We start from the raw sequence: 16,272 nt of genomic DNA, 5'->3' as shown, positions 1-16,272 counted from the left end.
GATTGATTTGGAAATAGTAATAGCAGAGTTTCTATAGTCACAAAAAAATAAAAAAGGGCATTGTTCATGCAATAAAATGTTGCATAATTTTCCTTCTGGCATGCATATATTTGAATTAAATATTAAAGAATGTTAAGGGAAAATGGATTCTTTTGCTAGGCAGTAGGCACTATATGTTACTGTTCCATGTCTGTAAGTGAAACAATGTGAAAAGTCACTCTAAGACTACAAAACTATTTCCTGAGAAAGAGAGCAAAGTTTGAAGTCAAGCAATAGCCCTAACCCTATGTACTAGGACACTGGACCAATATGTTTTGTTAAGTAATATATTGGTAGGACCCCTTTAGTAATACATATCCTCTAAAATAACGACAGAAATTTCACCAATCTTTCACCTCCTTCAAACCTTTTTTTCAACCACAAGTTACTTTTGTAAAGTTTCTACACCTCACAATAATACAATCCATCCTCTGGACTTTTGACTTGCAGAATCAATAGTATTCATGGCATCAAAAAGATCCTTAACTCCAACCCAGACGTCAGTTGTTTGGAGCTCAGTATCCAACAATAAGACCATATCTTTTTCCTTATGGAAGCCAGCAATTGGGCTAAAATGTCCATGAACTATTTCATCTTGTTCAAGCTGGTATTCGTCATAGTTGACGATCACTCCGCTACTGGAGTTGGAGTTTTGCAATGCCTCCGAAGCCGCGGCACGGAAGTCTTCCAGATTGCTCTCAGCAGCGTACGTGCAATGTACCTTCTTCCCATGAGCAAGGAAGAGGTTGTTGAGTTCATCCAATGTTGTGCCTTTGGTATCCGCATCTTCAAAACTTAAGGCCTCCGTTGTTTCTTTGTAATCAAACATGTTAGACTCGGTGTACGGAATTTCAACTACAGATTCTGGTAGTTCGGGGGTGGACTTGCCTTTACCCAGGTGTTGGGCACTCATGACCATAGCACAACTGTGAATGCCACAAAATGAATTATTCTGTTGTTTCTTGAACATCTTGATCAACAAAGGCTGAGAAGCCGCCTCTTCGAGAATCTTCTTGCCCTCCTCGGAGTGAAAAGGAATCTTGGGGATGGTATTTCTGGACATATTTGCTTCCAGGATTTGTTGACAACCAGAGATCAGCAGGAAAAGGATAAACCAATGAAATCTACTAAATGATGAAAGTATGAACAATGCAGGTGATATGTCATCAACTGTACAATCTTAATTAGCAAATGTAGAATCCCAAGTCAATCACCTGTTTTCAAAGTTTTGTCTCCCACAATGGTTAGTGATATACATGTACTGGAAGTCTCCTGCATATAGTGAATTGATATTCCTTGAAATGCATATAAAGTTGGGCTAGAATTCAAATACATGCTGTTGTAACCAGAGCATAACCTGGTTAATGTTTTGTATAGTTATCATTTTCTTTTATTTTCCACCTTTTGTTTTTATTCATTTAATCATTTTCTTTCATTTTCTTATCTTTGTTTTTATTCATTTGACAATGAATAACCTTTACTTGGTAGATTTATGAGTTCCCTTAATTTTCACTTTTATTGCTAACTACTACATGGCAACAGTTAGTGGTCGGGTGGCCCTGTGTGACCTGTCTTTTTCTTAAGCTAAGTAATTGTTTTGCGTGGTCCTATTTTCTAGGAATATATGAGTGGCTCCAAGAGTCTATCCTTTTCAGAACCGTGGGTTAAATAGACAATTTTATAACTTTTGTTTGGTTAGATAGGAATGTTTTGGTGATAGATGATTATTTTAAATGTACCAAAGGACACCATAAATTAAGTAATGTGTCTGGTAAATTATGTATTAAGTATTAATTGACAGCTGGTTGGTCACTGGACCTCAGATACCAGGAAGTGGAGGACAAGCTGGTCTAGAGTAGGAGGGGGGAGAGTTGAGACAAAGGCTAAATCATGAATATTCAATGAACCAAGCTTTGTGTTTAATTGGTTTAAGTTGGTCATGTGTAAGTTGCCTTGTATTATTATTATGGGATGTATTCTTATTATTATGGGATGTATTCTTATTATTATGGGATGTATTCTTATTATTATGGGATGGAGTGAATAAGGTAGCATGGTAGGGGGAAATTAAGATAAGACACTGATGCCGAGTTAAGTTTACAGTAGTGACAGTAGTTAGAGAAGAAGAGGGGGAGGATTGAGTTTGTAATAGTAATAGGAGAAGAAGGGAAGGATTAAGTTTGAAATGGATGGGCAAGAGATCATAATTATTTTCTTAGACTAACTTCACCAGTAATAGAGTAGACGACCAGTATTAAATTAATTAGAAGTTAAATGGACACTTAATTGAAGCTATTTACCCATGGAGTTTTTATAGAAGTTTAGTGAATACCTGGAGCTTGTTCTACAAATGGATATTCTATTTTAGTAAAAACCTGGAACTGTTTTACAAGGAAATTTCATATTTAATAAAAGTTTCTCACCCGGAGCTGTACCAATGGAGGCAGAACTTTATTTCATCCTGTACTAATATCTGGCAACCCTATAATTTTCTGTTGTGATGGAACTGAACTATAAATTCCCATTTAAATCCAATGTTTGGATCCGGAAGTGAACCCCTGCGATGACCCAACCCGAGTGATGAACAGTTTCTCCTTGAGACGCCCCAAGCTGAGACGCCCCAAGAGGTTATTTCCCCGAGTAGCGAGCTGTCCAGAGAACCACCCAATCCAGAGACGTCCCCAACTAAGTGAACCGCCCTAGAAGTTTCCCAAGGAGACAATTTCGTTCTCAAATTGTATTCGGTCGACCCGCGCCGCGATTTTGTTATTATTTTCGTTGGGACTGATAAGTATTATTTTTCCATTAAGTTCAGTGGAGTCGTTATAAGAGGTAAGAGTTCCGAGATATGTAAGTTACACCCATTTATATAATTTCACATTAAGTTAAAGTAACCCCATTGATATTAATACAACGTCCATGTGCATCGTAAACACACCACTTTACCTTTATTTGTTTGTTTTTGTGTGAGCATTCCGCCTTTTTAAGTTGTCCCCACGATCTCAGAGTAAATCGGCCCTACCCTGATTTGGAGGTGCCACTTGTAATCTTCCCAAACCTAAAAATATATTTAAGCCTCGTCACTGCGTTTTTGACCGGCTACATAATTGGCGCCCGTTTATGGGACCTGATTACAATTTATTTCTCTGAGATTAGGTCACTGAGAAGGCGACATGTTCACCCAGTCATACTTAATTTCAATGTTATTTTAAATGTCCAACATTTTCAACTTAATTGCCTTTAAAGTGAGAGCAGAGTTTTTATCCATATCTTTGGTTCCAGTTTTCACAAGTTGTATTATATGAGTAATTCCACCAATGTTACAATTGAGCGTGTAGCATACATTTCAGTCTTTGCAGAGAGGTTTCTAGATTAGCTTACTGCACAGTATAACCCTAAATAGTTTACAACCATTATTCTTTCACATGCCTTTACACTTTTGACCTTTTGAGGTGTACACTAATATTTCTTACTCCAGTCTTCCCCCGCGTTACCATAGAAACCATGGAAGGTAAGGTTGTAACTGTTAAGGGTATCCCCCGGGACATTGACTTGGAAGAATTGAAGAATTTTATGGGTAGAGTAGGGGAAGTAATTTCGTTCAGGTTTAATGGTGACCCTAGCGTTGGTTTGTGTGAGTATGTGTCTGCAGAGATAGCAGAAAAGGCAGTGACAGATCTGAAGGATGAGGTTTTCAAGGGAATTTCCCTTAGCCTTTCCATACAAAGCCCCTCAAGCGAGATGTCTCGACAAGACATGATCAAAGCCTTGAAGCTAGCAGGTTACACTGTGCAAAAAGACGATAACCTGAGTTTATCCTCAGAGGGATCAGCTCCCCCAGCTCGCCAACCCATGGGGACCACCATCATCCAACCCCCAAGAATTTCGGTCTTTGCTGGGGAGACCAACAATAAATTAAGCGTAGAAAACTTTGAGATGTGGGAGTACGAGATCTCTTGTCTCCTGCAACAAGAAGTGCACTCTAAGGAGGTTATAGAGAATGCAGTAAGGAATTCCCTGAGGGGCCAAGCAGCAAGGGTAGTAAGACATTTAGGCCCAAACTCAAGTATTGAGGAAATAGTTGAAAAGCTGGAGGGAATTTATGGAACTGTGGAATCAGGGGCTGACTTGCTAGCACAGGCCTATAATACACACCAGCAGAAAGGAGAAACAACTGCAGCCTTTGGGTGTAGATTAGAAAGCCTTGTCATGAAGGCTAAAGACAGAGGAGGGATCTCTGCAGAAGAGGTGGACCGGACCCTTAGGGTAGTGTTTTGGAAGGGTCTCGTGGACGATGACGTAAGGGGGGCCGTTCGGCACAACTACCAAGAGGCGAGAAATTTTGGAGATCTCCTTCGGCTGACACGTTTGGCCGAACAAGAGTGTGTCGACCGGAGACACCTCAAAATAAATGCTCAAACCGGGAGAGTACTAATGCATTCGGCAGCCCCATCCCCAGTGGTCCCTGACTTGGAGGTGAAGGTTAGGGAGCTTACCAAGAAACTTGAGGAGCTCCAAAGAGCAGACAGACAGGAGAGCGATTACTCAACCCCAAAACCCCGTAGGCCAAATGATATACCCCCATTGATGAACAGGGTGCCCCAAAAATGTTTTAAATGTGGGGTTGTAGGCCACCTGGCTCGTCAGTGCCCCCAGACCAGATGTTTTAGGTGCAACCAGTCCGGCCACATAGCAACATTTTGCAGGACATCAACCCAGGTGAATTTAAACTCCCCACGGTCACTTATACCCGGGGAGCAGTAAGTGGCCCAAACCGACCTTGCCCCCAGGAGTACCCCCCTGTAGATGAGATTGTGGGAGATGCATCAGAGAGTGCGGCTATAATTAATGGGGTCTACTGCAAGAGTCTCATTGACACCGGATCCCAAGTGACCATGATAGCTAATTCATTCTACAAGAGATATCTCTCCTACATGCCCTTAGGAGACCTACGTGGCCTTATTGACCTGAAAGGGGGCGGAGGACATAGCGTAGCATATCTAGGCTACGTGAGAGTAACAATAACCTTCCCTGACCATGTGACCCTTAGAGACGAGAAGTATGAAACCTGTGCCCTTATTGTCCTAGACACACCCTACAACCAAGGTGTGCCCCTACTTCTTGGTACTAATATCATATCCCGCTGTATGGAGAAATGTAGAGAATGCCTTGGGGTACAATTTTTACAACATAACGTAATTCCCTCAGCGTGGCAGACAGCCTATAGAGAGTTACAGTCCAAGGTCCATACAGAAGAGAGTGGCTGGAGGGTATATCTCGACCACCATAGTAATGTCAAGATCCACCCTGGTAGATCAGTTCTAGTAAAAGGGAGGGTGAGGACGACGACCCCTAAAGGAGAGAGAGTTTATGTAATTCCCGAATATGATCCAGACACCCGGCTGCCTTCGGGACTGATTATTAGTCCCGGTGTTATCGATATCTCCCAAAGAGTGAAGACTTTCCCTTTAAAAATTACCAATATTTCCACGAAGGATGTTTACCTGAAGGGAAATGAGCAAGTGTGTCAAATCCACAGAGTAGATGTACTGCAGGCTCCAGTGTCAAAAACTGGGAGGGAGAGAAAGGCGCAGAGTATGAGCGCCAACGTACAGAGTCCAAGTGAGGAGATAACGTTTGACGATTTTGACATTGACCAATCCCTGTTGACCCCACCACAACTTAAAGAGATAGAGACACTATTGCGGAAACATGAAGCGGTCATCTCTAAACATGAAAACGATCTAGGCTGTGCGACAGCAGTGAAGCATACCATTCCCTTAAGTGACCCGAACCCCTTTAAGGAGAGACATCGGCGAATACCCCCAGCTGATTATCAGGAGGTCCGAAAATTGTTGAAGGACATGGAGGATGGTGATATTATTCGACCCTCCTGCAGCCCGTTTGCATCCCCTGTAGTTTTAGTGAGAAAGAAGGACGGAACCCTTCGATTTTGTATAGATTATCGTAAATTGAATGCCAAGACGATTAAAGATGCATACGCTCTACCTCGTATTGAAGAGAGTCTGGATGCCCTGGCAGGTGCGAAGTGGTTTTCCTCCCTAGATCTTAAAAGTGGATACTGGCAGATAGAGGTAGAGGAGAAAGAGAAGTACAAAACAGCCTTCACGACACCCTTTGGTTTTTATGAGTGTAACCGCATGCCATTTGGTCTAACTAATGCCCCTGCAACCTTTCAACGCCTCATGGAGATGTGTATGGGTGACCTTAACCTTCAACAATGTCTGGTGTACCTTGACGATATTATAATCTTTTCTCATACCTTTGAAGAACACCTCGAGAGATTGAAAGCGGTTTTCCAGAGACTTGAAGATTACGGTCTTAAAGTGAAACCATCCAAATGCCAACTACTCCGTAAAAGAGTTAAATACCTTGGCCACATCATATCCGAGGAGGGGGTGGAGACTGACCCTAGTAAAATTGAAGCACTCCAGACATGGCCCGTACCCCGTAGTGTACACGACGTACGCTCATTTTTAGGATTTACAGGTTATTACCGTAGATTTATCAAGGACTATTCAAAGATGGCGAAACCCTTACATGCCCTCACAGCAGGAACCCATCCCCCAGGGAAGAGAAAGGATCCTTCCTGGAATTGGACCCCTGAGTGCCAAGCTGCATTCGAGACACTAGTAAAGGAATTATCATCACCCCCAATCCTTGCTTTTGCCGATTTCTCTAAGCCCTTCATCTTACACATTGATGCCAGTGGACTGGGGCTGGGGGCAGCATTATACCAGACACAAGATGGGAAAGAGAGGGTAGTAGCATATGCGAGCAGAGGTCTGAGAAAGGGTGAAATGCACTACCCTGCACATAAACTGGAATTTCTCTCTCTGAAGTGGGCAGTGACGGAGAAGTTTAAGGAGTACCTATATGGTCGTAAATTTACTGTCCTGACAGATAATAACCCCCTCACCTATGTAAATACAACAGCTAAACTTGATGCTACAGGACATCGTTGGTTGGCAGCTCTATCCACCTACAATTATGACCTTCATTATCGGCCAGGTAAGAGGAATGGAGATGCAGATGGATTGTCCCGCAGACCCCACCCCGACGACCCCCACACCCTAACTGGAGACACAGTACGAGCAATATGTGAAGTTCATTTGCTATCAAAGTGCACTGTTGGAGAGAACCCACTTCCCATGGTAGAGACCCTGTGCTCCCAGACAAGAGTATTAGAGATGGAATGTAACGGTAGGACTGATACTGACTTAAATCAACCCCAGTCTCTGATGAGCGGCGACCCCCATTTATGGCAGAATCGACAGCAGCGAGATCCGGATATCTATCGAGTAATTAGGTACCTAGAGAGAGGTCTTCCCCCAAATCGAAGACTGTACGTAGCAGAAACGCCCAGTGTTAAACAATTACTCCGACATTGGGATAAATTTCTTTTAAAAGATGGAGTACTGTACCGATGCTATAACGATCCCCAGGGAGAGAATGTGTATCAGCTTGTCCTACCTCCACTGTATAGAGGTAAGGCTATGGCTGGATTGCACGATGAAGTAGGACATATGGGTCAAGAAAGGACATTAGAGCTACTTAGAGAAAGATATTTCTGGCCAAAGATGGCAGGTGATGTGAGCGACTATATCAAATCATGTGGTAGATGTATCCGTCGCAAGACACATGAGAAAGCAGGAGGTGTGGCAAAACTGGTCAACATCCACACATATTCCCCAATGGAGCTGGTATGTATGGACTATCTATCCCTTGAGCAATCAAAGGGAGGGTACGAAAACATTCTGGTAGTCACCGACCATTTTACGAAGTATGCCCAGGCGTTCCCCACGAGAGACCAGACGGCTCGTACTACAGCACGTGTCTTATTCGATAATTTTTTTGTACATTATGGTTTCCCAACCCGGTTACATTCTGACCAAGGCCGTAATTTTGAGAGTGAAGTGATCCAACATCTTTGCAAGATTGCAGGAATAAGAAAGTCCAGGACAACACCCTATCACCCCCAAGGCAACCCAATCTGTGAGAGATTCAATCGCACCCTTCTTGACATGTTAGGTACCCTGTCTGAAGAGAAGAAAGCAAATTGGAAAGAGTTTGTAGCTCCACTATGTCATGCATACAACGCTACTAAACACTCAAGTACTGGGTACGCACCTTATTTCCTCATGTTTGGTAGAAACCCGATCCTCCCATCGGATGTAGCAATGCAACTCCCTAAACCAGTAATATCCACAAGAACTCACCATAAGTATGCGGAGCAACTACGAGAAAAACTAGAATTTGCTCACCAACTAGCTGCAAAACACTCCAAAGAGAGAGCACAACACAACAAACACGTATATGACTCCAAGGCTAAAGGAAATGAGCTTGAACCAGAGGACAGAGTACTAGTGAGGAATGTGCACCTCAGAGGTAAACACAAGCTAGCTGATCGTTGGGGTCAAGAGGTTTACAAAGTTTTAAGGAGAGTTAACCCTGATATACCTGTGTATGTGGTAGAGCAAGAGCTTGGGAGAGGAAAGAGGCGTACACTTCACAGAAACCTATTGCTACCTATTCCAGAATCGATGAGTACATGTGATCCCCCAGAAACCCCAAAGAAACCAGTCCCAAGACCAAGACAATGTTACCACGATAAACCCTTAGTTGACGTTACAGAGGATAGTGATACAGATGATCAGTCATCCTGGTATGCAGTGGTAACAAGGCCTGTACCAGCTAGAAGGTCAAGAGCTTGTTTAACCCCTGAGGAGGTTCCCACAATATTACAGGAACAAGAAGTGACTACTCCGCATGCTACATTGGAAGAGGCGGAGCACAACGTTAGTTTGGAAGAGAGAAGAATCCCAGTGGAGCCAGAAGCTGTTACCCCACCGACAGAGACACCGCCTATACCGGCACCCCGATCCCCAAAGACTAAGACTAAGTCCACCCCAACAGACCCTGTGCTGGGATCACGAGTACGGCACGCAGTACAACCAACGAGACGATCGGCAAGATTGGCAGCACGACGCAAAGGTGTGTCACATGCTCACATAGCAAACCAATGTAAGGTTACTAGCCCCTCCTGGGAAGAGAAAACTAATTTTTTATTGTCATGTAGGGATCTCCCAAAAGAGTTTTCTAAGGCCATTTGCTCTTTGGTAGCCAATGTTTAATTGTTGCAGATGAAACGATATGATCTGTTAGTATTTGTCTGTTACAGTATGCTACACTGGAAACAGATCTGCAAAGACGTGTTGAGTAAATAACTTACAACTCATTACATTTATTTTCATATGATTACAAGGTCATATTTTGTTTTGTGTGTTGAAACCAATAGTAACAATTACTATTTTTTTTTCTGACAAACTATTTGTGGTTGAGTTATCCACTTATATCCATTGTACATGATGTGAAGTAAGGAAACTAATATTTTTTCTGTGAAATTTAACGAAGGAAACCTGTTCTCCTAGGTTGAAACAGTGAATGTTATGGTGGGATACAGTCCTATTAAGTGCAAGGATTATTAACATTTTGTCATATTGATTGCATTTTGCACAGTTTGCTCTCAAGATTGTCTATGAGTGTCATGAATTGATTTATTACCAACAAAAAAAAAAGAGTGTTTTATGCCACTAAGTGTTTGAAAAAAAATCACAGGTGGTGGTGACTTGTTTTAAGGTGAAATGTCAGGAGCCATTTCCAGAGGCAGGGGGAAAGTGTAACCAGAGCATAACCTGGTTAATGTTTTGTATAGTTATCATTTTCTTTTATTTTCCACCTTTTGTTTTTATTCATTTAATCATTTTCTTTCATTTTCTTATCTTTGTTTTTATTCATTTGACAATGAATAACCTTTACTTGGTAGATTTATGAGTTCCCTTAATTTTCACTTTTATTGCTAACTACTACATGGCAACAGTTAGTGGTCGGGTGGCCCTGTGTGACCTGTCTTTTTCTTAAGCTAAGTAATTGTTTTGCGTGGTCCTATTTTCTAGGAATATATGAGTGGCTCCAAGAGTCTATCCTTTTCAGAACCGTGGGTTAAATAGACAATTTTATAACTTTTGTTTGGTTAGATAGGAATGTTTTGGTGATAGATGATTATTTTAAATGTACCAAAGGACACCATAAATTAAGTAATGTGTCTGGTAAATTATGTATTAAGTATTAATTGACAGCTGGTTGGTCACTGGACCTCAGATACCAGGAAGTGGAGGACAAGCTGGTCTAGAGTAGGAGGGGGGAGAGTTGAGACAAAGGCTAAATCATGAATATTCAATGAACCAAGCTTTGTGTTTAATTGGTTTAAGTTGGTCATGTGTAAGTTGCCTTGTATTATTATTATGGGATGTATTCTTATTATTATGGGATGTATTCTTATTATTATGGGATGTATTCTTATTATTATGGGATGGAGTGAATAAGGTAGCATGGTAGGGGGAAATTAAGATAAGACACTGATGCCGAGTTAAGTTTACAGTAGTGACAGTAGTTAGAGAAGAAGAGGGGGAGGATTGAGTTTGTAATAGTAATAGGAGAAGAAGGGAAGGATTAAGTTTGAAATGGATGGGCAAGAGATCATAATTATTTTCTTAGACTAACTTCACCAGTAATAGAGTAGACGACCAGTATTAAATTAATTAGAAGTTAAATGGACACTTAATTGAAGCTATTTACCCATGGAGTTTTTATAGAAGTTTAGTGAATACCTGGAGCTTGTTCTACAAATGGATATTCTATTTTAGTAAAAACCTGGAACTGTTTTACAAGGAAATTTCATATTTAATAAAAGTTTCTCACCCGGAGCTGTACCAATGGAGGCAGAACTTTATTTCATCCTGTACTAATATCTGGCAACCCTATAATTTTCTGTTGTGATGGAACTGAACTATAAATTCCCATTTAAATCCAATGTTTGGATCCGGAAGTGAACCCCTGCGATGACCCAACCCGAGTGATGAACAGTTTCTCCTTGAGACGCCCCAAGCTGAGACGCCCCAAGAGGTTATTTCCCCGAGTAGCGAGCTGTCCAGAGAACCACCCAATCCAGAGACGTCCCCAACTAAGTGAACCGCCCTAGAAGTTTCCCAAGGAGACAATTTCGTTCTCAAATTGTATTCGGTCGACCCGCGCCGCGATTTTGTTATTATTTTCGTTGGGACTGATAAGTATTATTTTTCCATTAAGTTCAGTGGAGTCGTTATAAGAAGTAAGAGTTCCGAGATATGTAAGTTACACCCATTTATATAATTTCACATTAAGTTAAAGTAACCCCATTGATATTAATACAACGTCCATGTGCATCGTAAACACACCACTTTACCTTTATTTGTTTGTTTTTGTGTGAGCATTCCGCCTTTTTAAGTTGTCCCCACGATCTCAGAGTAAATCGGCCCTACCCTGATTTGGAGGTGCCACTTGTAATCTTCCCAAACCTAAAAATATATTTAAGCCTCGTCACTGCGTTTTTGACCGGCTACACTGTTATCAAAATGCAAACATTAAGTGTCACAGTATTTGCCCTAAAATATCGATAGTCAGATTGTCACGGTAGTTTTACATTCGGTGTGTGACACAACTAGGAATATCCTTTTCAAAACATTTGTCTTTGCATTTAACCAAAAAGTTGTGTTCATACTGAAATATGGCAGCAACCTGGTGAACTTTTGTAATTTGTTAAATGTAGGCTCACGTGAGCTCATCTGGGCCTATTGATTATGTAGGCTAGTGGTATATGTTACAGACCTCACCCAACACATGACAGCTGTATTTCTCTATATGTTTTAACACCTAGATTGGATATTATTGGGGCATGGACATATGCTAGGGCAGTTAGACCGATTCATATTCCAGGCATGAGTCATCCAATACATGCATGGCGAAATGAAATATGTCTAGCTTAGGCCTACACTACAGTACAGAAGCTCTGCCCTTCACTTTGCACTTGCTACAAGTACAACTATACATGCATGTATAAATGATGTAGGGGCCGATAAATGTATCGGTTCCACATTTGGAAGGTTGAAGAGTAACATTGTTTAGGTAAAAATACGATAAGTCTATTAGGACCTACTTTCTAATGCTTCATACGCCTGGCAGGATTTTGTGGATGTCTTACAATAAATTGCAGGTCACAAAATTTGTAGTGTGAAAATGACTTGATCAAGTTCAATGTTTACCAATATTATATCTACGTACCTTATGAAACTGTACTGTGAGTACGTTATACGTGACGTGCTGATAGGCCAATAGCAAGTACACATGCCAAGTCTTCGAACGTCTTGAAGACCATCAACATTTTTCAGTGAGGATTCATCACCGAGTTTAAAGGACAGCCGAATGGAGCCTGTACTTACCAATAGTGGACTGATACAGCAGTTAACTGCAACCATGGATACGATTCTAAACAAGGAGTAAGGAGGATAGGTGGGGGGGAGGGTGAGCCAGGGGGTAGGGATTATATCTAAGGAATATATCAAACTGCTTATGCTTATGTTGTAATTTTAAGGCGCGATTTTACGTGGCGATTTTATTCAGGTACGGGGAAATTCTATGAAATGGAATATCAACGGTTAATTAAGCTAATTTGTAGTAAATTTTTAACTTATTAAATATTCCCAAAGATGACAAATCTTTTGAACATTCATGTCAATATTTCACCATTATCTTATTTTTTTATTGGCAAAGCATTTAAGAATTGATCAAACAGTGCTTCAATGATGAGATTTGAAATGACTTTTGAAAAGTCATGATGAAATGACTTGAAATGACAGGTTTGATATTGCTTCGTTGATAATGTTATATTTTAAGACTGGCAAAAGAAGTAGAAATACTCTGATTGAATCTGGAAAAGGCAGTTGTTTGCAAGAGTTCCTTCCCAACCCAATGTAGTCCCTCTGCCAATTTTGAGTTGGTTGCAGAAGAAATCTATTTACAAATTTACTTTAGTCCTGCCTCTGATGCATTCACAGTTCATGCACATGAAGAGGATGGGTTGGATTTCAATATAACATTCAAAATTCATGACTTAGTTTAAACTGAGTAAAATCCAGGGAAAACGATGCATTGATTGTTGTTGGGGATGCTCTTGGTCCATCATGTCAAGTTCGGTTTTAAAACGGAATATCGATTACGCTAGCAGAATTGTCCAAATATTGATTTACATGCTCAGTATACCGATGCAGTTTTCAAATGTCTCTATAAACATGAGAGGGTTGGCAAGAGAAAAAGTTATGCTAGGAGACAGGGAGCAACACTTAAGCAGCATTTTATTTTTTATATATATATTATATATATATATATATATATATATATATATATATATATATATACATATATATGATTTGCATATATATATTTTAATATATATATATATATATATATATTATATATATATATACTCGACTACTATGGTAACCAAATCCTTTTTCTAATCTTTCATAATCCAGCTCAGCTGACCGATTATCTTATTGTATTATTTACAAACCAAATGATTAAGTGATCATATTATAAGAGAAAAGAAACTTCTTTCAGATTACTGAAAGTCTTATTTTATAATTAACCATCCACCAGCTGTAGGTGGTTTATTGTAAAACCGAGGCACGGAAATATATTTTCGTGATTACATAGGATGGATTTAGTGATATATTACGGAATTAGCAGTCAAGACATTACACAATGTCAGTATTGACAGATATGTCTGTTAATGTTTAAAGCCATCTGGGGTTATATAGGCCAGCAACCCAAGCTTTGACCTCTGTATATTTCCTATTATGAAAATGTACGATGGAAGGTGTGAGAAATAATGTACAAAAGACACCGAGAACAGATATTAGAATTTCTTTACTGATTTATGGTTTTCTATTGCTTTCTCTCATGAGATGTTGAAAATCATTGAATTTGAATGCATGTATAAATATATATTGGACCACAGTCCTGTGCAACAATTATGCTAATAAAATTCCGGAGAGAAGAGAGTTTGAAATGTTACATGTTTTCTTTTAGACTTTAACATATTACCAACAAAACAAAAGGAATCTGACACGAACAGCAAAAAAAAGGGTTAGCATAAATAAGAGTGAAACAAGTAAAGGTCTTTCATTATTTCACTGGATTGATTTGGAAATAGTAATAGCAGGGTTTCTATAGTCACAAAAAATTTAAAATGGGCATTGTTCAGGCAATAAAATGTTGCATAATTTTACAATTATCTGGCATGCATATATACGAAAGAAATATTAAAGAATATTATTGAGAGAAATATCACCAATCTTTCACCTCCTTCAAACCATTTTTCAACCACAAGTTACTTTTGTAAAGTTTCTAAACCTCACAATAATACAATCCATCCTCTGGACTTTTGACTTGCAGAATCAATAGTATTCATGGCATCAAAAAGATCCTTAACTCCAACCCAGACGTCAGTCGTTTGGAGCCAAGTATCCAACAATAAGACCATATCTTTCTCCTTATGGAAGCCAGCAATTGGGCTAAAATGTCCATGAATTATTTCATCTTGTTCAAGCTGGTATTCGTCATAGTTGACAATCACTCCGCTACTGGAGTTGGAGTTTTTCAATGCCTCCGAAGCCGCGGCACGAAAGTCTTCCAGATTGCTTTCAGAAGCGAAGGTGCAATGAACCTTCTTCCCGTGAGCGAGGAAGAGGTTGTTGAGTTCATCTAATGTCATTCCTTTGGTATCCGCATCTTCAAAATTTAAGGCCTCCTTTGTTTCTTTGTAATCAAACATGTTAGACTCGGTGTACGGGACATCAACTACAGATTCTGGTAGTTCGGGGGTGGACTTGCCTTTACCCAGGTATTGGGCACTCATGACCATTGCACAACTGTGAATGCCACAAAATGTATTATTCTGTTGTTTCTTGAACATCTTGATCAACAAAGGCTGAGAAGCCGCCTCTTCGAGAATCTTCTTGCCCTCCTCGGAGTGAAAAGGAATCTTGGGGATGGTATTTCTGGACATATTTGCTTCCAGGATTTGTTGACAACCAGCGATCAGCAGGAAAAGGATGAACCAATGAAATCTACTAAATGATGAAAGTATGAACAATGCAGGTGATACAGTATATCATCAACTGTACAATCTTAATTAACGAATGGAGAATCCCCCAAGTCAATCACTCAAAGTATTCTCTCCCACAATGGTTAGTGATATATATATATGTACTGGTAGTCTCTTGCATATAGTGAATTGATATTCCTTGAAATGCATTTAAAGTTAGGCTAGAATTCAAAGACATGCTGTTATCAAAAAGCAAACATAAAGTGTCACAAAGGTCATCAGTATTTGCCCTAAAATATCGATCACATACAAAAAAGTCCTGCAGGAATCCTATATGATTCCTGTATATGGAACAGGATTCCTTCCAAACGTACAATCTTGAATCCTTCATATGCATGCAGGATTCCATGATGCATGTACAGGAATCCTTCAAAGCATGCAGAATGTGGCCAAATCCTGGAATAAATCCTGCCGGATCCTGCATAAAATCCCGCAGGATTTTATGCAGGACTTTTTTGTATGGGATAATCTGATTGTCACAGTAGTTTTAACATTCGGTGTGACCTTTAATTATTCTCAAATGACACAACTAGGAATATCCTTTCAAAACATTTTTAAATTCATTTTACCAAAAAGTTGTTCTTACACTGAAATATGGCAGCAACCTGGTGAACTTTTGTAATTTGTTAAATGTAGGTCTAGGCTCACGTGGGCCCATCTGGGCCAATTGATTATGTAGGCTAGTTTTATATGTACAACCAACACATGACAGCTGTATTTCTCTATATGTTTTAAATCCTAGATTGGATATTATTGGGGCAAGGACCTATGCTAGTGCAGCTAGACCGATTCATATTCCAGACATGTATGCTTCATACAATACATGGCGAAATGAAATATGTCTAGCTTAGGCCTGCACTACAGTACAGTTGTTATGCCCTTCACTTTGCACCTGCTACAACTAAACATGCATGTATGAATGATGTAGGGGCCGATACATGTATCGGTTCCACATTTGCAAGGTTGAAGAGTAACTCTGTTTAGTGAAAAAATAAATTAGTCTATTAGGACCTACTTTCCAATGCTTTAAACGCCTGGCAGGATTTCGAGGGTGTCTTACAATAAATTGCAGGTCACAAAATCTGTAGTGTGAAAATGACTTGATCAAGTTCAAAGTTTACCAATCTTATATCTACGTATAACTGTACTGTGAGTACAGTAGTACTATA

At 40.0% G+C, this 16,272-nt stretch overlaps 2 protein-coding genes across 6 annotated transcripts; both read right to left on the bottom strand.

Annotated features, from left to right (window-relative positions):
- Positions 1-322: 322 nt before the first annotated feature.
- LOC139973316 (uncharacterized) lies at positions 323-12,434 on the bottom strand. 4 transcript variants are annotated; one of them, XM_071979913.1, is made up of 2 exons: positions 12,220-12,434; positions 323-1,166 (listed from the first exon to the last, which is right to left on the bottom strand). In XM_071979913.1, the coding sequence occupies exons 1-2, from the start codon at positions 12,411-12,413 to the stop codon at positions 449-451; spliced, it is 912 nt and encodes a 303-aa protein (XP_071836014.1). In that variant the 5' UTR covers positions 12,414-12,434; the 3' UTR covers positions 323-448. The 4 variants fall into 4 exon arrangements, with proteins under 4 accessions (XP_071836014.1, XP_071836015.1, XP_071836016.1 ...); XM_071979914.1 differs by having other exon boundaries at positions 323-1,163; XM_071979915.1 differs by lacking the exon at positions 12,220-12,434 and adding an exon at positions 12,095-12,210.
- A 1,048-nt stretch (positions 12,435-13,482) lies between these two features.
- Positions 13,483-16,255, bottom strand: LOC139973317 (uncharacterized). Of its 2 annotated transcripts, none has more exons than XM_071979918.1 (2): positions 16,119-16,255; positions 13,483-15,068 (listed from the first exon to the last, which is right to left on the bottom strand). In XM_071979918.1, exon 2 carries the CDS (start codon positions 15,002-15,004, stop codon positions 14,351-14,353), a length of 654 nt encoding a protein of 217 aa, XP_071836019.1. In that variant the 5' UTR covers positions 15,005-15,068; positions 16,119-16,255; the 3' UTR covers positions 13,483-14,350. The 2 variants fall into 2 exon arrangements, with proteins under 2 accessions (XP_071836019.1, XP_071836020.1); XM_071979919.1 differs by having other exon boundaries at positions 13,483-15,065; positions 16,119-16,233.
- Between the last annotated feature and the right edge of the window lie 17 nt (positions 16,256-16,272).

The sequence above is a fragment of the Apostichopus japonicus genome, chromosome 9 (assembly GCF_037975245.1).
Source record: "Apostichopus japonicus isolate 1M-3 chromosome 9, ASM3797524v1, whole genome shotgun sequence".
Taxonomy (NCBI): Eukaryota; Metazoa; Echinodermata; class Holothuroidea; order Aspidochirotida; family Stichopodidae; genus Apostichopus; species Apostichopus japonicus.
The sequence above is the reverse complement of the archived record's forward strand: the minus strand, read 5'-3'. Positions and strand labels throughout refer to the sequence as shown.